This window comes from Lichenostomus cassidix, chromosome 2, assembly GCF_008360975.1.
Source record: "Lichenostomus cassidix isolate B80296 chromosome 2, HeHo_3.0, whole genome shotgun sequence".
NCBI classification, from domain to species: Eukaryota; Metazoa; Chordata; class Aves; order Passeriformes; family Meliphagidae; genus Lichenostomus; species Lichenostomus cassidix.
The window spans coordinates 53,259,707-53,286,876 of record NC_139482.1 but is presented as its reverse complement, the minus strand read 5'-3'; the positions used below and the strand labels follow the sequence as shown (position 1 = coordinate 53,286,876).

Genomic DNA, 27,170 nt, shown 5'->3' with positions numbered 1-27,170 from the left:
GTTGTGTTTCTCTGTATGCCATAGAAACAGGTTTAAGAAATGGGCACCTCTGTCTTCTGTTTAAAAATGTAGGTCTAGAAACAACACAGTCCAGAGATTTACCTGTCCGTAAAACAAAGAAATTACAATTTAAGCAAATAGTCTGGTGGTGCTATTCTTATTATATCATAGCATGTATAGTCTTAAATGAAATTTTGAAGTTTAAGGTGCTACTCTGTTTACACTTTGGTTTAAGAACCAATCAAAAGTTATTTTAAACTGAATTTCTGCAGTGGGTGCTTTTTTAGCTGTTACTAAAATTTTAGCTGGAAAATAAAGCAGAAAGAGAGCATGCTTTGAACTGCACCAGCATCATAGTTCTGAATCTGTAAGATGGAGTACCATTGACAAAATTGGGGAAACTTAGATCCCTATGTAATGTACTTCTATGTAATGTAGAATGAGGATCAGATAGAATATATCTAATGAGAGGGTGAAATATCAGGTAAATATTTATAATTCTGAACAGTATGTTGACATTTGTAGCAGAACATTCTGTTTTTAGAAGCCTCTTCCTTTGTCTGTCTGAGATGAAAGGAATTATGCTTGAAGAAGGGAATAATATTGGTCTTCCCACCCAACCAACAAGAGAAGCCCCCCTTCTATATTGTCTAATAAAATCCAACAGTTTTGTTCAAGTTCCTCTGGAAAATATGAAGTTTTAAAACATTTTTTTAATTATAGACTTTCTCACTAGTAACAGATGAGTTTAACTTTCTTCATCATCTTCATAATTTTCTTTTTTATGCACCTATATTTTGCATAGCCAGTGTTGTAATAAAAAATAAAATATTGGATTGAGACAATTAGCTTATGCAAATTGGTTTTATTTAATGAAATGGTGTCTTACTGTTCATAAACTGCAGTAAAGTCAAACCAGTTTGTAGTGACTGAAGGCAATCTGGTGCAGAATTCCAGTCACGTAGTCTTTATAATATAGGAAGAACAAAGGGACTTGGTAATGCTGCTGAAGGTTCCTTCCAGATATCTTTTTCTTTTTCCATTTGAAAATAATTTAAAATAAGTTTGATGAATCACAATATTAGAGCCTTTAATCATAAGCATGCCATCTGATGTAGACATGGGACATGGGTGAATGGCAATAAAAACAAAATCACTTCTTTGTAATGAAGCCATTATCATTCCATGGGAAAAAAATTGATTCGTTCAGCCTTGAATGATATCATAGCATGTGTGGTAAACAGCTAGACTTGGATGATGTGTTACTTTGTGGCATCACTCAGGGCTGTATCATTGTATGTAAACACTTGAAAGAAAAGACCAAGAAAATTACAAAAGGCAAGATTAAAACACAGCTATTGTTCTCTGGCTTAAGATCATAAAAGGAAGGAAATTCATAGTTAAGGATCCAAACCTCAAGTATCTGGGCACAATGCAGTGCCAGCCTTAATTTTACATAACCGTACCCTGTTATGAGTAGACATTGGTGGTTTGATCCTGAATGATGAGTTATATTGCTCTTAGCAGCTGAAACCAGAACAATAATTTTATTTTAATGCTTGGCTTTGCTCGGTGAGTAGACTTTTTGAATCAGTTTTAATTGTTTTCTTTATGTTTTTCTGCCAGTGGAAATAAACAAATCCTAATAAACAGGTTTTTTTTTTTTTTTCAAAAGTTATCCTTAAAACTCTGCTGCATAACAATTTGCTAAAATGGAAATAGGAAATTGTGAAAAAAAGCCAGTGTCATGCTTGGATTTCAGGAATGTTAAAACTTTTGTGGTAAGTTATAATGTCTATAATCTTGCAGAAGCTCGATTAAAAAAAATAAAAATCCCCAAACACTTAACTGATGAAAGGAGTAGTTAATAGTACTATTAACACAGAATAATGAAAATAGTACAGAGTTTTAAAGTATCTGCAATTAATTGAGCTTCTGTCCTACTTTCCTCAAAAAGTTCTACTCCCCCCCGTTGGTTCTTGGAAATTGTAATGAGGGTAGTAGAAACTGCTTTAAAGGATGTCAGATTTTGGATGCAAAATGGAGAGGAGAATTAGCAGTAACATAAAATCTTATCTTGACATTTTGGCCTAAGGACATTGCTTGAAGGACTCCAAAGGGGAAGACTGGCAATTTCCAGTCAAGGCAGAGAAAGGTCTTTAGCACTTTAAAAGCCAGAACTGACCTGCCAAACAGTTAAAGAATAAAAGCTAGTATCTGACAAGGTGAGGCTGACTTGAGAGGAATGGCTGTAGTTTTTTCAGAGTCATTTTAGTTCTGTTACTGTAGGAAGAAACCTCAACAGTGTTTAAGTGACTTGCACCCCTTCTGACTTTGTTTCAGATTTGGAGGGATTCAGTGTATAAGAGCTGGGAGTTGAAGAGGCAAAAACCTAAAATACTGTAGCTTTCTTACAACAGATGGAGCTCTAGGCAGTTTTGAATGGTAGTTTACATCTCCTGTTGAGTAGAAATTGCTAAAGGCATGGGAAATTCACATTGCAGATAAACTAGTCTCTTGGGTGTTTCAGTGAAATGGAAAGAGCCCTGACCCACAATCTGAAAAATTACAGCCCATGAGAAGAGAGAGTTGAAGTGTTCTGTGATAAATCTTTTGCTCATCAGTATAACTGTGGATAACACTAAAAAAGATTTACACATGAAAAAGAAAAGTATGGAGACAGAGGCACAAAGAAGACTGCTTTGTGAATATGAATGATAGTGCTACACTGAACAGCATGGAAATAGCTATGTAGAATGATAGTACCATGGTAGACCCTCTGTACAGTTCAACCATCAAAATGTTGCCTCAGAGAATTGCTGAATGTTGGAATTTTATGTCTGGGATTTAGTAGTCATTTCTCTCTTCTAGTTCTGTAATCTCTTTAATGATACACTGATTGGGATTGTCTGTTATTGAAGGGAAACTGCCCCCTTTCATCTCAATGCCCATCCTTGGATTCTTCAAATATTCTCTGACATATATATGTGATGTTCTGTCTATGAGAATGTCTCTGAGTTCCAGGACTGGGGATTTCCCTCTGATTTTCTGATGCAATCTCTTTCATTCCTATTAGAGTATTCCTTTTTCTGTTGTTGTGACAGACTTGTGTATTATGGTATCTCTTTCACAGCTGTTTTGGTTTTGTTTTGATGGGGTTTTTTTGGATTGGTTTGGTTTTGTATTTTTTTGGCATAGTTACTGTAAGCTGCTTTTACCATAAAGCACCAAGTTGTAAATCCACATGCCTATCAGACTGGACTCCTGTCTCTACACTGGCACTGGGCTAAGCACATAAAGCTCTATAGGTACCTCAGTAAGATATGTCATGGTATGAATTTTTCTGCAGTGTAATGTGGGAAAACTTTTCATCCACAGGCCACTATACAAAAATGTTTTTAACTTAACTAATTAAACCACATCCATGGATTTTGTAAAAGCCAGTAGCAAGGCATGGATCCAACTTTAGATGATGATGTTTTCCATCTGTTAGCATGAGTGCAACTCTCATTTTAGGAAGAGCATATAATTCAGGGCATGACATGAAGTGAAAAAGCATTTCAAGAGTAACTCATTGCCCTTAGAAGTCAGCAGCATATTTTTCCAGGTCTCTTGTGTAGATATGGAGACAGTTGACGCAAGTTGAGGAGCTGCAGAATCTTTATGCATCTTCTTGCAGATCTGGCATGGTTTCTTCTCCAGCATGGAGGACAGGCTCTTAGACCTTTGTAAAGAACTTTGTGTGCCTGTGCATAACTAGGACATACAAAGGAAGGGGGTACTTACCAATACCCAAGCTTGCCGTGATGCTTTACTGCTGTTTTATTGTTACTTGTTTTTTGGCCATTCCTTTGCTGATGCCCACACTGTGTAATTATGTATTTCAGTGACTTCTTCAAAGCCAGAGGGCTGAAAAAATGTTGATTTCTCTGAAATTACATCTGTTTTTTTTAGAGAATGTGTGCGACTTCTGTTGAAACCACAATTTTGCCCAGCCTTCATCCAGAAAGGATAATATTTGCCTGTTATTTGCCTGAGGTTATCCAGATAAAAGGCTGCTGAATGGGGGTATGAAGGAAGAAAATGTGACATAGAGATAATTTGGAGATCACATCTTTTTATTATTTTTAAATTTATTAGCAGTTTATTTTATTTCTGCCTCACATGTGGAGTCACTAAGTCCATTTGGTTGTTTAATGGACCAGCAATTCACAGCTACCCTCCCTCAAAAAAAACCCCAAAATGTGAGAACACCTGGCAGCAGAAAAATTCTTTGTGTTCTTAGCAGTATATAGTTACATGCTGTTGATATTATTTGGCTGAGGCAAAATGGCATGGCCGATGAATTTTGCTGACAATGAAGTTATTATGTGCCTGCTCACTTTAGACACATGCTAGCTTTGTGACATATCTGAGGGGGAGCAGGGATGGATTTCACTGGGAGTTGATTGGTGCCTGTAATCTGGCTACAGGCTGTTCATGACTCTGTCCATACTAAAAAGTAAGCAGGGCTAGAGCTTGTATTTTATTTGCATCTAAATACCAGCTGGGCCAGGAAGGCAAACTGATCTCCTGAATATTATTATAACTTTTTATCCAAGTTTGTGTTTCACATTTATCTCTGAAATGATGACACTTTTTCCTGTGCTCCTGTTTGGTTCTTGCTGCCCCTGTGCCACTCTAGACAACAAAGGCACTTGCAACCAAATTCTCTCCCAAAAGATCAATATCCAGATCTAACTCTTAAATTATCTGTCAGTTATAGAATAAGTACATAATTTTTGAATAAGATGTTTGGTCATTTCTGTATATCTAACAAAGTTTAGGAACTCCTGTGTCTCTCATTGTTCATGTGAATGCTACTCTGTATCTGCACAATACTTCCCTGCTCAGCCTCTGACTTGGACATCTGTCAAAGGACAATTGTGTGAAAAGCACAGCCTGCAGTGCAGTTAGCATAATGACTGACAGCTTGTTAGGGTTTGCAGAATTCTCATCCCAGAATTCCCATGTCCTTCCTTCCCTTTCTTACGTGAAAAGGTGTTTTGGGTAGGAATGTTGTCCGGGAAAATGTTCCAGCCCTCTCACTTTTACTATTCACTACTTCTGCTGTTTGTCTGAGTGGAAACGAAGATGATCCCAAGTACATGATAATAATGCTTTCGCTGTCCTTCTCCTGACATGCCTGTGCCTTCTACCACCTCAAATGTGATCCTTGTTTCAACACTCATTTGTGATATAACTTCTTTTTGATCTCTAAGTTTACGTTCTGCTAATTGACATGAGAAGAAAAAGGGAAACCCCAACTGTTCTCTCCAAAGCTGGCTGTCTTTCTGCGAACCATTTCTTGTAAGTGGCATTTTAGCAGTGTAAATGTAATAATGATCAGTGGAACTCTTCATTCCCTTCGCACTGCTGTCTAAGTTCATGATTCCCCGTGTGAACAGCACACTAGCAGCCGTAGGTTTTCAGAAACATCCAAGTAGGAGATGAGCACTGCTGCTCAAAGGGATGTATGCTCCTGTCCATAGGTGTTATTAAAATACCCCTAGGTCCCAGCCTGGGTACTATTAGCAGTGTATTCATTCTGGATTGCATTTTACAAGTACTTATAGCAGCTCAGGAAGCTCATGAAGATTCTCAGGGGTTCGGTTCACATTCTCCAATCTGGTGAAAACCAGGAAAAATGTGAAGTCAGTTATCATAGAATCGTAAAATGGCTTGGGTTGGAAGCAATCTTAAAAGATCTTTAAGTTCCAACCCCCCTGCCATGGGCAGGGACACCTTCCCCTAGAAGTGGAAATTCTGAGGTGGCCTTGGTACTTCTGCAGAGTCTCTTATAAAGGAATAGAGGTTATCTAGTCTAAAGCTTGAAATGCCCAAACTATCAGGGTAGGCAATCATATGCCACCATAGACTTTCTGTTATTTATTCTGTTTCATCAGGTTTTGAGTACAAAAAGATTTTTAGTGGGTTTTAAACTTCTGTAGGGGATGGCTGCCCTCCTGTTTTATACATTTGAAACTCAAAGTTTTTGTATGTGAAAAGAATACAAATCTTACTCTATAGGATCTTCATTTTCATCTGGAAAATGAAGTCCAGTGCACAACCATATGCCCCACTCATTTCAGTTGATTTTAAATTCTTTATGGCAGCTTAAGGTTGCTTTGTTTGCTTTGGATGTATTTTGTTTTAACTTGTGCAGATTTTGAAAAGAAAAAGATTAGATAGCTGGAGAAATACATTCTTTGTCTGCAAAATCTTATGCTTCAGTTCATAACTTGATGTGAAAATTGGTATGCCTCCCTGCATAATTTTCTCTCACAGCCATCCTTCCCACTTATAAGCACAGCTTTGTCATTGTCTAACAAAATGCCCAAGCTTTGTAACTGTAAAAGGAAATGTATATTGGAAGGAAATTAAATATACCAGAATCCTAATGTTACTGGTAGCTGTCTCTGTAGTAATTAGTATAACCATTTAAATGCACTTTATTACTCTTCTCTTTGTATTATCTTTTGGTACTGTTACAGAGGAAGCTCTAAAACATCCCAATGCTTTCATCAGCCCTCTGGAGGGAGGAAGAGTGCCCTTATACATCTGTGCACCTCTTCTCCTTATTTGCTCCTCCTTCCCCTTCCCCGAGTGAGGCAATCAGATATCAGCTTCATATAATCGAGGGACAAGAACCTTTGTTCTGTGAAAGGTCATTTCATAGCCAGCTCCAGGGAACTGCGGGCAGGCAGCACTTCAGGCTGTCATCAGGGATGCAAGAACAGGCCAAGCTTCTGCCAGCAGCCCATTTTAGTGCTTCCCAGCACAATGGCTGGTTTGTGTGCTGGACTTGCTGCTGCCCATTTGATGCCAACCCCAGTGTCACCAGAAGGCCATCTGGATCATTAGGAGACCAGCCCTTTGACTTCGTCGATGCAACAAAGAGGGAGATGAGCATGATGAAGGTCAGGTGCCAGGCCACTCCTCCAGACTTGCTGGCACCATCTCTTCGCCATAGCCAGACTGGGGCCCTCGGGAGCTAGGATCATTGCTGTGACAAGACTCATTTGCTCTTTATGAGATGTTCTCTCTTACAGGAGATCTTCACTGTTTGCATGTAGACTGTAGTGTGACTGTGCTGGGGTGTATGGATTGCAGTAGATGGATAGTGTTAAGCTCATTTGGCTACACGTGACTCATTAATTAAACTAATTTAACATTATGCTATGTTTGCTTTGGGTTAGTTTCTCTAAATTTTTTATTATGAGAATATGTGAAAAAATGTTGATTTTTGCTAAAGACTCCAGCAGAAGCAGGGTTTGTTTGTGCTCACTTGCCAGTTGATTGAGGTGCAATGATGCTGTTACAGTGTTCTGTCCTGCTATAAAGAAGGCTCTTCAAAAAGCTGAGTGAAATAATTTGTAAGTTTTTCGACAGCCAGTCAACTGAGAAGACAAGAAATCAAATTAGCACTGATGCAAATCAGCAGAAACATCAATGAGGACATAAGAAGTAACAGAGGTGCAAAATTTGCTATAAAAAATTTAACACTTTCATAATTTAAAATAAACAGTTTATGGCAATTATCTGTAGCAAAAAATTTTGCACTTTTCCTGATGTCACTGTTTGGCAGAGGAACATATAGTTATACTTCTTAACCTTTGAATTCACCACTTTGATTTATAATTGGATTTTTCTTTAAGAAAGTGAAAAGTAAAGGTTTAAATTGACAGTGAAAGTAAATTTGCTGGTCATGCCAAGGTACTGGGTGGTCTTCAGAGTCAGAATCCTGCCCTAAATAAGCCCAGACTCCTATGAATCTCCCATGATTAAATTAGAATTGTTCTTTGGATGTTCATGCTGTCATGTGCGAGAAACAAGCTGCCCCTCAGCTATCCAGAGCAAAAAAAATGTTATGTCATCATAAGGCAAGATGAAACCTCAAAATAAACCTAACAATTCATAAGACTCAATAATTTGTTAAAGAACAGTGTGGTGTACCTGTGAGTGAAAACTTAAAGGCTTTTTCCTTTCAAATCTGAAGGGGGAAAATGTGGGATCATTTTTAGAAACTGGAATTTTCTACTTCTCCTTTTGTCTCCTCCTATTGTCTTTTCCTACAGTTTTACTGGCATAGCTATGTCCATCAGACTTTTGGGGCTGCAAGGGGTGCTAGGAGATGATTTTGTACAAAGATGGAAGTTGATTTTAGGGTCTGATAATAGAAGCACACTTAAACTGCGTTGATTCTTCAGAACATGTTCTTTTGTAAGTGGTAGTTATGTTTGTTATGCAAACGTCCTCTCCAAGCCACAGACATGAAGATCTATGGCAAAACCCAAAATAGTAGCTACCACTATGCAGATTTCCTCAGCTCTTCATCAGTAGATAATTTGACAAATTAGATAATAGAATGAAAAATTGGTTAAATATTGGCTAGCAAGACAGCAAGTTGACAAAAGGCATAAGATTTTGATTTCTAACTGTAGTGATTTTCAAACTTTAGCAATTTAAATAATGCTAAATTTTAGGAAGATAAATTTTTAATTCCACTAATATGATATCAAATTTCAGTATTTCTCAGACTAAAGGAGATAGATAAAAATACTAGAGAAAAGCAGAAGTCTAAATGTTGTAGTTTTACAGGGAAATCAAGAGGAAAGGGCATTCTGACCTTTTTTAGACATAATTAAGCTTTCCATTCATCACACTAATCAAGTATTATTTTTCTTTTTTTTTTTTTAATAGATCTTGCCAGCATTATTCTTATGGCCTGGCAATAAAGTTTTGGCATATATTCAGAACTTTAAATACTGTGCATCCTTTTGGCTAGCACAGGTCTTTCTCATGAGAACTTTCTCCTGTGTTTTATAAACAAAGATAAAGTTTGGATGTTATTAAAACAGTGTCTCGAGATTTGGACAGTTCAGGCCTGGCCAATCAGGCCTAGGGGGAGGTTTCTGACTGACCACTCTGGGTGACCTCTGAAAAGTCTATATAAGTTAGAATCAAAATAATAAAGCTCTCTTTTCCATGCCACGCTGAGAATCTGGGTTTTCTTCTCTGCTAGAGGCTCAACAGTGACACATCCTAGATGTCTGGTCAGTTCAATATTTAAATCCTTGATTATAGATAAATTAGTGTTTTAAACTAAAACAGACTACATGCAATAAACCTTAATGAGTCTGACTTGAAACCACAAATAAAGGATACTGAAGAGTCAAGGCTGAACTATTAGAAATGCATCCTTGGTTCACTATTGTGTGTTTACCAAGGAGGAGATAGGATCACATAATGCTTGAGAGATACATTTATTGAAAAAAAAAGTCTAAAATGAGGCAAAAGCACATTAACAGAATGGAGTGAAATTTTTGTTTCTGCAGCAAAATGGCAGTTTTCAAACATGACTGCTTATTTTAAGTTATGGAAGTGCCAAATTGTGAAACATGGCCAATTTTACACCCCTGTAATTCTTATGTCATCATTGGTGTTTTTTCTGATTTTCATCAGCATCATTGCCAATTTGATCCGTTGCTCTTCCCTGTTGACTGGTTGGTGAGAAAGTCACAAATTATTCCACTCAGCTTTTTAAAGAGCCTTCTTTATAGGAAGACACCAAGTTATTGAGACCTTTAAGTTCATAGTACTACCTGCCCAGTCTGAGTTCTAGTTTATTTGCACTGGGTCATCTGTCTGCAGCTTGAAATCCCAGACTGAATGGCTCAGTATGAGTTACCAAAAAGGTAGTCAGTAAACTAAAACTCACTTTTGGAAGCTGTACTGCTACATTACTTAATGTCAAAGAGTAGAGAGGGAAAAGAGACAGCAATAGTGACACAAATCCTGCTCTGATGATTTCTACTAAAAACAGAATTAAGACCTCGTTTAGAATTAAATTCTAAATAGCATTTTTAAAACCTCATATTTGAGTACTCAGATTTTCCAGACAGCTATATCTTATGATTATTGGAAGATATAAGAAACTTTTGTCATTTCTGCATCAGTAATGCCTGGAAGGCTCTATCAGGATCAAACTGTGGTTATGTGTGTTGTTTTTCAAAAGAAATGTTTTCATTGCATTCTTTTACTTTTAAAGTGAAACAAAAATACAATGCTTACAATCCCAAAATTGGAAGAAATTGTGTGAACTATTGTGTGGAAAGGAAAAAGAATAAGGAAACATAGCTTGGATTCAGGCTTTTGAGACATAAATGTTGAGAAAAATATTGTTTAAAAAACTGCTCTGCAGTGCCCTTTAAAATCAGTAAGCGTCTATTTTAATTCCCATATAAGCAGTAACTGGCTGCTGTCTGTATATATACTTAAATGTTGCTTGCTGTATAAGACCTTGTTTGCTTAATTTCAACCTAACTGAATTTTTATGGCTTTGCTATAAACCTCTCAAAAATAGTGGCTTAAATGGAAATGCTGACACAACATTAATTACACTGGCTCCAGTGTGATACTGTGAGTAAAGTTTATTTATTTTGTGTGTGCGTCTGTGTGTGTGTAATTTCATTGTCGAAAAACTAATGGAAAACTAATGTGGCAATGGAGAATGTGATTCTGTGCCTGATATTTTTCAACAGCAAGAAACAGTTTAAATACCAATTTACAATACCAGATAATTTATTTTTAATTGAGGTATAGTTAAGGTATTTAAAATTCTAGAAATTTGGGAAAATTATAAGTTTCCCACATTAAATCTGTTCACTGTTCTTCCAGGAGTTTTTAAATGTCTTTTTGGGTGGTGAGGCTAAATGTATATTTCATTAAAAAATGAAGAAAATGGGTTCATTATCCTGTAGCATATGTTCTTTGAAAAATTCTGGAGAAAAGTCTTGTTTTAAAGTATGAGGGTTTGCAATCCAAAGTTAACATTCATTGCACTATTAAATACGAAGTAACAACTGTAAAAGCCTATTTGGTAAATAGTTTTCCCAACTGATACTTTTAGGTTATGGATCTATGTGTTGTATCTTGTCAGTTGGGAAATGAACAGTGCAAATACCATATGGCCAGATGAAGAGTAAGTGGGAGAGAGAGACATCCTGTCTCCAACCTGTTTCTTAGGACAGTGAGCTGAGACTGGAGAAGCCTTGGGTTCAGTCTGTTTCCAACAGTTTATAATTCTCACATTCGGCAAGAGCTGGAGAAAAACATGACATGGTCTGAAGAGCAATTCTAAGCTGTTCTGTTTTCTGAAGGAGTGTTCAGAGTAATACACTATAATGCTGCATACAGATATCCCTGTCTGACGCTGTGATTTTGTGTAAGCTTTGCTGCCCCTTTTACGAAGGTGCATTCAGAGCACTTTTAATGGCCCATCAGCTTTGCTCGTGGATCAGTCAGGCAACCTCACTTAGGCAACATCACTTTTTTCTGGATTCATGCATATATGGAACTTGAAGGCTGATCAGAAAAATTATCTAATGAGTTGTGGGTTCTGTAGAAGTGAATCATCTCCCTGGCTGGTAGTCTGTGGCATGCTTTCCTTGACATCAGTGCTGGTGTTCTGCCTCATCTCAGAGACCAAAGTAATCATTCCCACTCTTGCCATAAACTCCTTTCTTAGAAGCTCATGTCATCTGGTCAAACATGTTTTTTTGTTTGCAAGAGAATTATTGCAGATATTCTTAATGCTATTCTGTCTGGTAGACTGATAGCTGTGAAATTGCAAGGTAGCATGTCCTGCAACATAGCAGGGAAGTGAGAGACAAGTAGCGTGGGTTGAAAAGATCAGAGAGGAAAAGTGAAATCTTTGTGTGGAATGCCCTTCTTCAGTTTGCTCAGTGAGAACATTCAGCATTCATTAATCCAGTCCATAAAATTTACATTTTTTATTTTTACTGTTTGCTTTCACTGGAAGAGAGTGCAAACTAGGCAAATAGTTTCAAAGTGTGTGGTCTTTATGGTTTATATGTATTTCTCAGAAGTACCGCTGACCAAAGTCCTTGGTCTTGTTCCCATTTGTTACAGTAATTAAATATTAAGTTGTTATGAAAAGATTGTGCCATTCCCTTGAAATGTGACTCTTCTGTTCTGTGGCACAGCTAATGTTTTATTCAAACTAATGTGTAAAGGTAGAGAAATTATGTGCAAAGTTTATCACATCTAGAAGGAATGTAATGATTCTGGATCTGAAGCAAAACTGAAGATCTCCTACACTGTAGTTCATTAGATCAGTTTGGAGAGAGAAAAATCAACATATAGTGTAGATACATTTGGTTAAAAGGACAAGGGAGCCTGTACAGGTCAGTCAAATCCTGAAACATCACCTTCTTAGCCTTCAATCTTCATTAAGACTAGACAGTGCTTGTCCTTAAATGACCTTTGCATTGAATTGAGTATTGCACTGGAAACTTCAACGTCTAATCGAAGACAAATTATGCAATAAAATTCTGTGGTTCCAAGCCTGCAAGAGACCAGCTCTTCTGTTTGACCACACCCATTTCTACCAGGGAAGTACTTCAAGCTTGAAAACAAAGACCTACGTACGGTCACCTAGTGTCTCACTGGTTCTGTAAACGAGAAGATGGGGGGGAGAGGAAGGAGTGACACATGAAAAACAATTTCTTAAAAAATTGTTGCTGATTTGTTTCAAATCTTTGTTTGAAAATACTGGTTTGGCTTTTTCTGGTGTTATGTTTAGGACTTCTCAAAAAGGTGTCTTTGATCTGCATTGATCCCAGCTGGTCCCGAAGTTTCATTCAGCCTCCACATGAAGCTGCTTACACCTAACGAGCCTTGGGAGGGAGCTCATTGGAGTGTTCTGTCATAATGCCTTCTGAGAGAACTTCCTGTTGTGCTGACAAAAACATGACTTACAGAAATACTGTATCTAACCTTTATACAAGGATGGTGTCTTTCCAAAATCTTAAGCAAGCTGCTTGATGATGCCAATTGAAACAATCAGCTTCTTGCTCTGTAAGACCAAGAGCAGTTAGGAGGCATGCAAAAATTTAAGTCCCTTTAAGTCCAGCTCCAGAAGTCACCAATACATACTATCCCAAAACCTTCAACTGTGTCGGGGTTTGACCCTGACTAAATGCCAGACACCTCAACTCTCTCTTGCTGCAAAAAAAAACCACTGTAAAAACACACACCAATTTCATGAGTTAAGTGAGATAGACCTTGGTAGAAGGATGCACGGAAGAAAGGGCAGACAGGCTCCAAACTTAAAGTTGCAAAAAGTGATTTAATTACCTAACAGGGTTGGAGGATAAATACAAGGCAAAAATAAACTTTTCATACACTAATTTGTTCACTCACCCCCTCCCTCTTACGAACCCATTTTTATTCATCCCCTTTCCTCTTTTTAACCAACAAACTCAGGTAGGGGGCGGGGTGTAGGGTATTTTCTCAGTCCACAGAGCAGGTCCGTAAATCTATTCATTACCACAATTCTTCTAGTACAAATACTCTTTATCTCTACTTATCTCTCTCTCTCTCTCCAGACAGTTTTCCTGCTCTCACCCCCTCCGTCTTAAGAAGCAGTCTCTTTATTCACCCTCCTTCCCTCTTTCTAAACCAACAACATGTGCAGGGGGCAGGGTAAGGGGTTTGTTCTCTGGTCAGTCCATCAGGGAGAGGGGTTCTCTACTTAGCCACAGGGTCCCTCCCATGACAGACAGTCCTCTGGGAACTTCTTTGGCATGGGTCCAATCTCATGAGCAACATCCCACCCGAATTCTGCTGCAACATGAGTCCTCTTGTCCATAAGGTGCTGTGCAGACTCTCTTGAGCCGAGGCCAGGCTGCTTCCATTCCAGGAGCAAGGCCTTTATCTCCCTTGCAAGGCCTTTTCAGTTTTAACACTTTCAATGAGACTCCAACTGGATCACAGCTTTCTCCAGGCATCCACCTGCTCCTCTGGTGTGGGCTATGCGTGGATTTCTGCATCCTTGTGGACTCCATGGGCTGCAGAGGGAACCTCCTGCTCCCCCCATGGCCTTCACCACGGCTAGCAGAGAGTTTTCAGCTCCGGTGCCTGGAGCACCTCCTTCCCCACCTTCTTCACTGACCTTGGTGTCTCCATGCTGTTCTCCCTTCACATATTTTTACCTCCATCTCCTCCTCCTCTAACTACAAAGAAGCGCATGCCTACCTTGTTTTAATTTCTTCCTAAATATGTTTTCACAGAGGCATAACTAGCACCTCTAATTGGCCCAAACTTGGCTGGCAGTATGTCCATCACTTTCAGAGCCACCAGAGATTGGCTCTGCTGGACTTGGTGTAAAAACTTCCAGAATTTCACTCGGGACACACAGGAGCCATCTCTGTGCCACTCCCCACCCTCAGACACCTCCCCAGGCCTACCACAACAGCTTCTGAGGGGTCCAAATTTCTCCTAGATGCTAAAAAATACTTTACTGATGTTTTGGGCCAATCAAAACCACCACAAACTGTTCCCTGAGGTTTTCTCGCTCTGGGAAAGCAGGAGTACCCTGAAAACCTCACCAAAAGAGGTCCCCACCGGGGGCTCCCACGCTGCGGGTGGCGGAGCGGAGCCAGGAGCGCGGAACCTGAGCCTGGACTAACTCCCTGAAGGAAGGGTAGCAGGAGCCTTGGCGATTAAGGAGATGCAGTCTTTCAGTTCTCTGAATCCAGGGTTTATTGGTAGGATCAGCGGGGTGGAGAAGGCAGATGGAACCGGGAAGGGATACAGGGGCTGGAAGCAGCTGAATTCAGGGCGCAGAGAGAGAGCGAGTGTCTCCGTTCCAGGGGTTAAGAGGGACCTCAGGATGGGAGGGAGAACCCATAGGAGCAAGGGGGATACAGAACTGGCAGAGAAACTGGGGAATAGGGGTGCAAGGGGGGCAGGTACAGAACTTTAAGAACCAATGATAACACTACGGGTAAAGAAACCTTCTAGCTATTAACTCAAAATGGGATGAAGGGGAGGAGCATTCCAGGAACCAATACTTCTGATTCCTGACCCATATTCATGAGGCTAGCTCCAAGGTATGTCGGGGGAACAATTTTCTGTCACCCTGACCTGAAGGTTTCTTCAGACCCAGGGGGGTTTGTTGGTTATTTCAGTCATCTGAGCTCACCTCACTGCTACAGTTCCTTCATGAGTCATTGTTGGATGGTTTTAGGGGTGCTACTATTCAAGTTTATGAATCAAAAGGCAGTGCTGTTTTGAAAGAGGCTTAAAAATCCAAGCGTATCTAACTTTAGGTATTCCCAATGAAAAGGGATTTTAAGTATCTCTGCAGATCCTAACTGTTATTAACACAGAAACATGAGATACAAGAACTCATAAATATGAATAATACATCCATTTTACCATATCTGATGTATTACAAAGATTCCTCCAAGGGGAGGTCTGGCAGCTTTCAAATATTTCAATCATTGACTGTCATTATCAGTAAACAGGCCAATATGGTAACTGGTAATGAAAATAATCACTTGTTCAGATAATTAAAGCTTTTAACCTCTCCTAAATATGGAATAATACTGCAATCTGAAAAATCCAATGCTTTGTTCCGTTGGTCTCTCCAAGCTGGCCTCTAAAATCTGTGGAATGTGCAAAACGGAGAAGAGTGGTTGATACATGAACCACCAGGACATACACCACCAAGGAAGTGGTTGTGCTGTCTTTCGGAGGGACTGTGACAGGCTGGAGAGTCAGGCCATCAAGAACCTAATGGAATTCAACAAAGGGAAGTATGAAGTCCTGCACCCGATGAGAAATAATCCCATGCGTCAGTGCAGACTGAGGTTGACCTGCTGGAAAGAAGCTTTGCAGAAAAAGACCTGGAGGTCTTGGTGAACAAAATATGGAACATGAGCCAGCAATATGTCCCTGTGACAAAGAGATCGTTCTGGTCTGTATTAGGAGGAAAATTGCCAACAGGTCAAAAGAGGTGATCCTTCCTTCTGCTCAGCACCACTGAGGATGAATAATCACTCAATCCAGTTATGGGTCCACAGCTGAGTCTACTTGTGGGTTTTTTGGGACAAGGACGTGCTCATACTGAATCAGGTTCAGTGATGGGCCAGGAAAATAATTGAGGGCTTGAAGCATCTTTCATATGAAGAGAGACAGAGATCTCAGACTGTTTAGCCTAAAGGGGCAGAGAGGAGGCTCAAGGAAATCTTATGAATGTGCATAAATACCTGATGAAGGGGAGCAGAGCATTAGCATACACACCTGCAGATACTCTAGTTGTTTTAATTTTTGTGTTTTGGACTCAGATACTGAAAACTGACCTGGACTTCTGATCATTTTATTGGAATTGCTGTATCTTTTGACTGGTCCCTTGTATTTTTATTTATGGAATCAACATGCAATTGAAGCACATGCAGAGATATTTATGTATGATTGATGATTGCCATTGAACATATATACTTAAAATTCATAAAGCAGGCAATAAATACATAGATTAGTGGTCATTCATTAGCACCTTCAAGGCTGGAAAGTTTTGAAAAGCTATTGACTTAGAGCAGTGGAAAAAAAGCTCTTTTGGCCTCATTATCTCAGCAAGTCTTTGCTTGCTCTGGTAATAACTTAGTTTAAGTTTGGCCTGCATCTATTAGGTAGTCTATGTAGCGTGTTTGGAGAACACTTGTAAACCGCATAGAACATTCCTGAAGGTGGAAAAACTTTATATGCCATGTGTTTAGGGAGATTAAAGTCTTTCAATACACAAAGTATCTCAGGTGTACACAGTCTTCTAGGATCAAATTTGGAAAAGTGCTGAGTCTTAATGAGGTCCTGTAACATCCATTGGACAGCATGAGGTGGTGATGCATGCACACTGGACCTTGAGATCTGCCTTTGAACATGCACATGTTGATGTCATGTACTAGATATCATTCAATGTGAATTTACAGATTATTTTCTTAGCAACCATCAAGTTTTTACACCACACTGGAAAAGCTGCACCTTTGAATGCTCACAATCTCTCCCTGCCTTTTCCATGAATGAGATGTCAAATAAATTTTTTTGCTTGGTATTTGTTTCTTGTCTCCATCAAATGATGTGCTATTCCTTGGGTTACTGCATGGGAGGAGCAAGTTAACTCACGCTTGTGCTCTCAAGAATTTTATCAGAAGGCCTCATTCTTCAGAAAAAAAGGAAGGGAAAAAGGACTTTTGCCTTGTGTGTACAGTGCCTTTTATTGCGCTAATGTGAAATGATTCAATGTGATGGACAGCAGTTTATCAAAACAAAATCTCATTAAAATCTGTCTGTACTTTGCCCTTACTCTCCTTTGTATAATGAGATTGTGTAGCTTTCTGTGACCAGACGGTAACCTGTGGTAACCTGTAGTGTGTGTACATTTATGGGAGATGAATAAAACCATTGTCACCCTTAAATATTGGCATCAATATTGTGCTAGTAACATTTGGAAGTTTCTGCTTTATCAGCAGCAATGACTGGCAAATAATCAGCTGTTTTGTAATGGGAAGCTTAAAATAGCAGCCGAAGATATTTGAGTTAAGCTTCATGGAAAAAGACACTGCTGCATTTATTATGATACCATTTTTGTTGTGTAAGGACGACATCATTGTTATTTTAGCTTTTTAGACATACAGTGCAATTAAGAATAATCAGTTTTCCCACACATTCCACAAAGCAACTGAAGCACGCATGCTAATAACCAGGCCCTTAAATTTAGAGTGACTTCCGTTGCTGTATGAGCAGCCAGTGGGTACAGATGCATGCTTCACAGTGGTATGCAGCTATTGTGTGATTGCAGCCTTCTTACAGAGATGTGAGTCTCAAAAGAAGTTGCTGATAAATAATAAACTCTCTAAGATTTGCTCATACTACGGATATAAATGCATTTTGGAGTGCTGAGGAAGGGGATCTGTACATATGACATTTACTGTACACTTTGTAATCTGTAACAGGCATCCAGACTAGAAGTTTAAAAGAACGTACAAAAGAGTTCTAATTTGTGTTTACAGGAAGTAGTAGGTGGTCGCACCAATAAAAATTATACTGTGTTACATATGCACAATGATACATATAGTGTTTAACCCATAATTTGTTTGGCGTGCATGAGGCTGGTTTTAGAACTCAGAATGTCAGCAAAGACAAATCAGGACTTGGGCTGAGGGTTCAGAAAACAGATTTTGCCTGTCACTGGAGGTAGTAAATTTATACTGACAGTTTTAATTCATAACGATTCCCACTAAAACGAAGAGCCATTTAGAGGGGAGGGGGGAGAGTCTTACATATTCTTGTACTAGGGCCTGCCATTATTTTTTTAGACAGAGGTCTTTATGAACAGATTTGTCTAAGAAGTATCTCTGGGTTCACATACAAATCTTTTTTTGTATTCTCCTCCCCACTTTTTTTCTATGCTTACCTCTCTTCTCAGGGTGAGTATATAGTACCTTTATATTATGTATGTTACTAAACTTTTACTGTATTGGAGCCAAGTCAGTGGTACTTTTTTGCATGCTTGGGGCTAATTATTTGCTGAATTTCATCTTTGCTTGCTAAAGATCTTAGACTGAAGTACTTAAATGTGGGAAAAATAAAGTGCTGACCTATATAACTGGCCAATACTATTTGCCATGAAATAACTCATAGAAAGAGCAAACAGGTGATGTTTTAACTATGATGTACATTTACTTGCACTTCAGTGGACATAATTGTCCATGTACACTTTTAAAACTTTGACTATATCAGATGGTAAAAGAATCTTAGTGACTTTTGTGTCTGTATGCAAGATTGCATGTTGAGATAGCCTATTGCTGTCTGTGAAGAAGAATAAGCCACAGTGGCATGAGAAGAATTTTAATTATTAAAGTGTTTCCATGCCAGAACTTATATTTATGTGTTATTTTACCAAAATTTATTATGAGAATTCACACTTTTAAATCAGGACATTATGGCTCATAAAAAAAAAAAAAAAGAAGTTTCTAGTAATGGAAATTGAGTTTTGCTCTTTACAAGAAAGTATAGCAAGACCTTGCCACCATTAGTTCACCAGCCTATGCTGGCCTCTCACACTGAAGTCAAATTAATAGTGAAATAATTTTTTCCAAATATTTGCAAAAAATCGGGCTGGTGATATGTATGACAAACTGCAGTTACACAGCTTTGTATAAGAGGGAGGTGTGGAGAAAAGAGGAATCTGTTCTCATTATCTAGAAGACACCCTAACACAATGGTAAAAATTGAGGATGTTGCCAATTACAGATTTTTTTTTTTCCAGTGAAAATCTAAGTGAGATGGTTTAGACTGAAATGAAAACTGTTAGGTCCTACCCAGTTCAATGTTGTGTTCACCATGAAATGTGCCACAAAGGCCACCGTGATGAAGTCAAAAGTGAAAAATAAATCTTAAAAGCTGGAAAAGAAGTCCCATTTCCTCCAGGAGATCTATCTTGAGACCACTGACCAAGACCAGCTTAATCTCCAGCTGAAGAGCTGGAAAGATGCAGTCTATCCTTTTCATGAGAGTTCCTAATTTGTAGTTGTTATTTGTCAATTACTTTGTTGGTGTATTTGTCAGGGTGTGTGACAATTCAGTGCAGCTGTCTGCTCTGAGTCAGGCTAAGAGTGAAGCTGAATAAATGCCTCCTGGCAAGTAAACATTATCATAGTAATCCTTCTCAGTCCTCTGAGTGTGGGACACATTAAGTTTCAGGGTGACTCATGACACATTTTCAGCAAATAAACTATCAACCAAGATACCTTCTCAACTTTAGAAAAGAAAATCAAAAGGGCTGCATCCATCTTTGTGGATGGATGACTTTGAGCCACTTTCATAGATCTAGAGATTGGGTTTGAATTGAAATGTTTAAGGAAGTAATTTGAACATTATTTACAAAGTTTCACTTCAAAGATGTACTAATATTTTGTAGTTGAGTTACAGCTTATCACCTGTCTTTGTTCTTCCAGGCCTTTAAGACCAAGGATGGCTACATCGTGGTGGGAGCTGGAAATGATCATCAGTTTGTCACTATGTGCAAGGTGTGTTAGGGGACAGTACAGAAATATATAATAGTTTCCATTCTCACTAGGAAAATTAAGATGTTGATTGCTTCTTTGTTCTCCTTATTTTTGTCTTTTTCTTCTATGGAAATAAGTGGTGAGTATAAATTCTAACACTGCAGTTCTGGCTGATCATCTAGGGGACTGATATGGAGTCTGTGTTTTAGCCCTGATTCAGAACACACTTGTTCCAAAACTTGTGGGCACTAAGCCCCTTTTGAAGTCTGTGCACATCTGATTAGTGAAAAAACAATGAACAACATCACAACCTTCCAATTTTGGAATGGTGAATTTCATGTAAGTAACACTGGTGTCTTTTTCAGGAGAAAATATGACACTGTTTCTCCATAAAGTACATGATAAACAAAGTATTAACAAAGCAAACTTAGGGGATGGATTGTTCTTGTGCTACTTAAATACAAAAGTGTATTGTCCTTTTGAGCACTACCATGTGCTGATCTGGGCTTGCTGAGAAATTTGTGGACTTCTTAAAAAAGAAATGTTACAGGACTGTGGGCTGATTTTGGAGTGTTGCAGAGATGTGATGTTGAAGAACAATCTTCAAATAAAAACAAATTATTCTAAGTAAAATGTATTAACATTCCAAACAAAAGACCCCAGAAACATGTAAACTGGGACAAGAAGAGTTTTGCGTATAACATTAGACAACATTTTTAAAAATTACAGTTCTACCTTTTTTGGCCAGTGTGTTTTTTCTCTAGGAACTTGGATATTTAACATAAATTAATGACACTCAGAAAACTGAGCAATAATTTCCTCCATTTGTTCATGTCAGACATTTCTGTGGATGTTCACCACTAATAACTGGAATACGTAGTAAGAGGATAGTGGTGTTTTGATTGCCTTTTAGTACTGTTTGGGGTACATATCCCCTCCTCCCTATCTGGAGGGGTCTGCTTTCACTTTCTTGAATTGGCTCTTAACCTCCTCAAACTTTGGTCAGTGGGTTTTCTTGATAGAGGTGTCTGACCACTACAGTGGTCATTATCTTAACATGAATGAAGACTAATAGTTGAGTAAGTGTCTACCTGCCACAACTCAATTTTATCAAAGACTCGTTATAACGGAAATATTTCCATAGTGTCCCAGGACATAGCTGTGAATATCTTCTTGGTGCTTTATCATCTAAAGTGAAGAATTATCTAGCACATGCTTGTCATCCTGCCATCCTTGAGTAAGACAGAACTGAAGATGTGTCTCAGTAAGTTCTGACACCTTGCTATGAGCTAGCAGGCACTAAAACTTTAGGCCATGCACTCCACCTCACTTTAGGGTGCAGCTGAGACAATTACAGTGTGCCTTGTTGCTACTCATTCCCTCTGTAATCATTAACGAGTGAATGGAACCCCAGAAGATGAAGCATTTTTTTAATGATTTGTGTTACCCCAGAATCTATAGGACAAAACTGAGTGTGATGATTAGCCCTGTAGGCTGCAGGGTCTGCAAGCTGATGGTTTTTTTAGTCCTTATAAATGTGTTCTAGTGTTTCTACAATTGAAAGTAAGAGCTACAGAGCATGGGAAAATTATAATTGCTTACATTTCAAAGGGATTAAGAAAGCAGAAAAAATAGTTCAAGTTTTGTTAGATTTTTCTATACACCAGTTATCATATCTGTTTCTAAAAAGAACACTTTTTACCCTTATCAAGTTATTGTAGGTATGGATTTGGGCTGTTACATTGCCCAGAAATGAAATTATGTGGAAGTCAGTGGAATGTTGGAGTGAATACCCATTAGAGATGTGAGCTGTACTTAGTCAAAGGTGATTTGGGACTAAAAACACTGTGAAGAGGGAAAGCCTATAAGGGGAAAGAACTTTCTTACAGGAAGGCCTGCAACACCCTAGTGAATTTTATTAAATAGAGAGACCACTAATTCAAATGCTGGAATTGCTATTAGAGAATCTTTCTGAGCTGAGTTGGTGCTGAAAATACAGGCTGTATGGAAGCTGTTGCCCTGAAGACACATAGTCTAGAGATGTAACAGCTGGTTTGAGCTGTAAACAATTGCAAACATTCTGCTTCAACTGTATCTTTTCAGGCAAGCAGAAAGAAAAATGTGGAATAATTCACTGTGACATTTTCAAAATCAATGACAATTAACTGTAGCTTGTTTGAGGACTTGGATAATTGCAGAAAAACTTTGTAACACTGCTGGCTGAAATGCATTTCATTGTGGTGAAGTTTTAAAACACACATCCTGACCTGTGGCTGATTTGGTCTGAACAGGACTGCTGAGCGAGAGTCTTCGGAAGACTGAAATTTTGTATGCAGCAAAGGAGAGAACAAAAGGTTTGCTGGTGTTGCAGGACAAAACACAGAGCGCATGAGCTCTGAGTGTGCATCTTGGAGCTTGAACAAGGCCCCAAGCACAGAATTATTTTTATTCCAAATGTTCACAGTGAAATAAAGAAAATAACATTGGCAACATGATGCAGAAAAATGAATGGTACATTAATGAAAAACTTCTCAAGTGTTCATTTGTTAGTCACAAAAAAATTGAGAACACATATAGACGTGCAGCTTTACAACAGATGGACATTAACTAAAACTGAAATCAGTAACATTAATTAAAACAGTAGAGTGAGCAACTCCATATGATCATTTTTCATATAACTCATCAAATGGTTATCTGATTAATTTATTGGTTTTTTAAGCTCACGTAAGTATTCACTATCAGTTACTTTGTACAACATTGCAGGATTTTTTTTTTTCTAAAGCAGTGATTTGTAACTCCAAAAATAGCAGTATTAAAAAAAGAAAATAGTTTTAATGGGTACCAATAGCACTGATAAACTTCCAGATAGGAATATTTAGGTATTTTCTAATGCCAGATTATAGTCTAATGCTAAATTAGGATATGTTGTAATTTCCATAAACAGATTATATAAATGCAGAAGAAAAAGAAAATATGCTGTGAATTAAGTACTGATGGAAGATGCTAGTTTGATGTTTTTTTACCTTGCATAAAAAATCTGCAGAAAAGTTATGTAACATCATAATTGTTCTAGCATAACTTACAAATACCTTGGTTTGCATGCTGATTTTTGGCACTACAGGTGAAAATATCGTCAAAGGTGACTATCTGTTTTGAATATCTCTAAATACGTGTTGAAAGAAGATCTGTTTTGCTAATGGTTTCATTTAATCAACAGCTTTTCACTTGTAGAGGAAGCTGTATCCTTATTCACTCCTGCAAAGTCAGGAGTCATAAAATAATAGTGGCCTTGGTCTAAACCAGTGTCAGAGGAATTAGTAGAAAGTTAAGTTTGAAGCTAATCTCAGACTGATTGACACCAACTTATGTATCACATGTGGTAGTGCATAGGCATATGGATTCAAAGAGTGACAGAATGTGTTAATAACACATAAATCCATTGATGATTGCTAAATATATTGAACACACCTCCAGCTCAGAAATGTCCTAATCAAAAGAGGACTGGAGTTTGGATGATGATTAAGGAAGTGTTGTATTTACTGGTCCTGTTCTTAAACTCTTCCTAAAGCATCAGTGCTCTGACAACAGGCAGAGATGAACTTATGGGCTATAGGAACTTCAGGTTTGAGACGCTGTATTTTTTTTTTGTAAGGCATCTTAGAAATGACCCTATTAAAAAAAATGTAGCATGTTTAGCATGTTTGTAAGACTCATCATAAGAAAAACTGATCTTTAGTGTGTATTAGTGAGTAAAAACACATTAAGAATATATGACAGTATCTTTATATGATTCTGTTCTGCCTTTCTCTGTAGCTGAAGTAATTGGGGTATTTTTTTGATTACATTTAGAAGTTACATTTAATTATGTTTATTTATGTTCCATAGAAAGTAATTTTGGCACAAATAGGTAAATTATATTGATTTTACACACAGCTGCCTTTTCTAATGAATATCTCTACAAAATTCTAAGAATCATTCCACATATATAATACTCTTTATAGTATAGTACACATTGTCTTCATATGTTGTTTAAATTTCTAATGTGGCAGGTGGGATTTACACATCAAAGATATGTTTCTCCTTTCTTAGGGGTTATACAACCACTTTTCTTTAATAATTATTTTGGAAAAAAATAATAAAGAAAACCAATGAAGTTTTGATAGAAAAAGACTTTTTCTTTTTTGACAGAGATTACTGAAGTGGAAACAAATAATCTTAGACATATCTTTTCTCAGTCTACTGTATGAAGTACAGACGTACTTCGTGTTCTGTTACATATAATTTACTGCAGGATAATCCCACAGATCTATTGTACCTCATGGTCATAACTTACATTTTTAGTGTTCTATGGTAAGAATTCCTCCTGGCTAATCCTGAAAGCTGTCAACAAGGATTTGGATACTGAGCCTGATTTCTCTCTCCTTTCTTTATTTGTTAAGTAATGTTAACCAGGAGGCTTTTAAATAAAAAGGACTAATAATTAGGTTTTTATTTCTTAATCTATATTAAATGATTGATGATAAGTAGTGATTATTGGAAATCAACAATTAAAAAAGATCAGTAATTATTTTTTTAGCTATACATATATCTCCTATCAAGCACATTTCTTACTTATTTTTTTTTTTACATAGGTCCTGAATTTGCCTGAAGTTAGCAAAGATTCCAGATACAAAACTAATACACTCAGAGTCCAGAACAGAAAAGAACTTATTGACATATTGTCAACCCGGTAAGTTAATTAAAAGGGAAGAATCTACATTTACTCTCTTAATGCAAATAGTAATGTATAGCAAGCTCTCATGATGTGAAAATTTTGTTTTACTCTTTTGGGATACTCTAGTTTTTAAAATAGGTATCACAAGAGCTTTCTAACGTTAAATATTCTGCCTTTTGCACACAGACTACAGTGTGCACTAAAGAAGCCAGATCACAGATTTAAGCTTTCAGAAACCATTTTAACAATAACTTGAATTTTAGTGAAACCAGTGCTTTCTGCTTTCCTGGGTGAATGTAGCTCCTGAAAAAAAATGCTTGAAGCACCATTTGCTTTTGCTCTAGGATTTTAAAGTTTTCATTGAGTGTTTCTGTATCCAAGGGAGTTCCACTTGCTGCTACTCCCTTACTGCTGGTTCTGTATTGTGATACTCTGTGCCCCAGATCCTCCCTGTGCCATTCCTTTTCAAATCAAAAAGACGTGCTTATTTTTCTGTTTGGGAATCATCCTATTAAATACTTGATTCAATTTTTTTAAGAGGAAGTTCAAAAACCCTTTTATTTGAGAGATAAAAATAGCTTAGTTGTCTTCCTCATTCTGTTTGGGAAGGCCTTACATCTGTGGAGTGCTCCTCTGTTTAATGGAGAGGATGATAAATTTCTGTAACTGAAGAAAAAACTAATCTGTGTAAATCTTCCCTAATGTGGCTTCAGCAGCACCTCATCCTTCAGGGGATAAGCAGAAGAGGTGGTATATTTACTGTTGTCAATGATTCAAGAAATGTCATACTATCATGTTGACGCTTGGCCTGTAGGAGTCTTTGTCAACAAATGCATCAGCTATCACTGAGGCAATTTTACTGGGGGGGTTTAGAAGCATAAAGTCACATGTCTCCCCTTTCCGTTCCATCCAAGAAAAAGAGTTTCAGTATCACATCCACATCCCCCACTCTCAACCCCACAAATATTTTGGATATTGAGAACCAGAATCATGTGTCTTTAAAGAGTGTAGAGAGAGTAGGTTTGCCTCTTCTGGTTGCACTTGTACTTTTGTCTCTTATTTGTCCATTTTCAGTTGTCCTGCCCCTGGTGAAGTACCAGGTGACTTTATATTTTTAAATAATTATGTTTCAACTGTTCTTGATTAACTTTTGGAACTCTTCTTTTACCTTTATTCCTGTAACAGATGGATTCTAATAACACAGGAAAGGCCACCCTTGCTATAAGTTACAAGCCCGTGAAAGGGCATAGTTTATATTTTAACCTACTTGTGAGCTCTTACATTCTTGATGCGTAGTCTGATATACACTGGTACCTTGGAGAAGGCTGTTTTGCCAACCATGGATCAGTTACTTAATAGTTCATTGCTTCTGGTTAATTTTGGATGTTGTTGTTTTTTTCCTATGGGCAATGTTTGAATAAGAAGATAACATTCAAGGAACAGCTGTTTTTGAATTACCAGAATTCCAATTTGTTTTTATATCTGTAGTTATTAGTTAATCAGATTATATTATTGCTCTTCCAATTACTGCTTTATGTCTTTTTTTTCTCCCTCGGAGTTTGTGTTCTGTTTTATTATTATAATTTAGGCTGAATTTTTGAGTATTATGTTCAAGTTTGTAATGTATGCACACATTTGGAGTAGACATTTCCAAAATATTCTGTCATATTATTGTGAATTCATCTGGCAATCAGTTATGAAACAGAGATGTAACAAACACCTTTGGCATTCTAATGGAAGTTGAATATGTTTCCACACACATTTCATTCTAACTTTGCTTTTATTCACTAATGCAGTTTTTTGTAAAATTATATGAGGCTTATTTTTGAAGTTACTTAGAGAATTAAATTAATAGTTTCTCAGTGCTGAAAAATGTCAGCCCTTGAGAAATGAAGGGAAATGACAAAATATTAATGACAGGACTATACTGAAAAATACCTTAATTTAGTCACTGATTGCTTGATAGTATTACAGCTTCCAGCACATGGAAAATATAAACCTAAGGTGCATTACTTGGGAAAAAACACCTGCAGACCCTTCCATTCAGTCACTACGTGTGCACTGCTGCCCAACTCAAATGAATTTGTGGAGATATGAGCTGGACCAGCTTAGAAGAAATATTCTTAGACATGGTTTTTCTCAGTCTAGCATATGAAGTACAGTTGTGCTTTTGTTAAGATGACCCAATCCTTTTGTCCCCAAACTCTCCTGCTGCCATTTTCAGTTTATACATCCTTCTTTTTCCCCTAGGTCGCTGGTATTTTAATCAGCATGTATGGCAGATGCTTCGTACTCTATACTTGCTTGCATATAGCACTGCTGTTGCACAGTAGATATATGCATATATCTTTTTTCAAGCCTTTGATGCTGTTATAATCCTAATAAACTGAGGTGTCACCAGAACCTAGAGTAGGTTTTCATTGACCTATCTACATTGTCCCCTTGCTCTTATCCCTTTTGAACTAATTCCGGAGCTGTGTTTAACATTTTCCAATTTTTCTTAGTTTTCAAAATTAACTGTCTGCAATTAATTTCTAACTTCT

At 37.7% G+C, this 27,170-nt stretch overlaps 1 protein-coding gene across 7 annotated transcripts in view; it reads left to right on the top strand.

Annotated features, from left to right (window-relative positions):
* The window catches only part of SUGCT (succinyl-CoA:glutarate-CoA transferase), a 329,471-nt gene that overhangs the window by 109,963 nt on the left and 192,338 nt on the right, over positions 1-27,170 (top strand). For all 7 annotated transcript variants that reach the window (XR_014849876.1, XR_014849877.1, XM_085051578.1 and 4 more), the window contains exons 10-11: positions 19,863-19,934; positions 24,545-24,642. Coding sequence is in view for 5 of the 7 variants with exons in the window: in XM_085051578.1 (XP_084907704.1) it covers positions 19,863-19,934; positions 24,545-24,642 (170 nt within the window). In the remaining 2 variants the exon portion in view is untranslated. The remainder of the gene's footprint in view (positions 1-19,862; positions 19,935-24,544; positions 24,643-27,170) is intronic.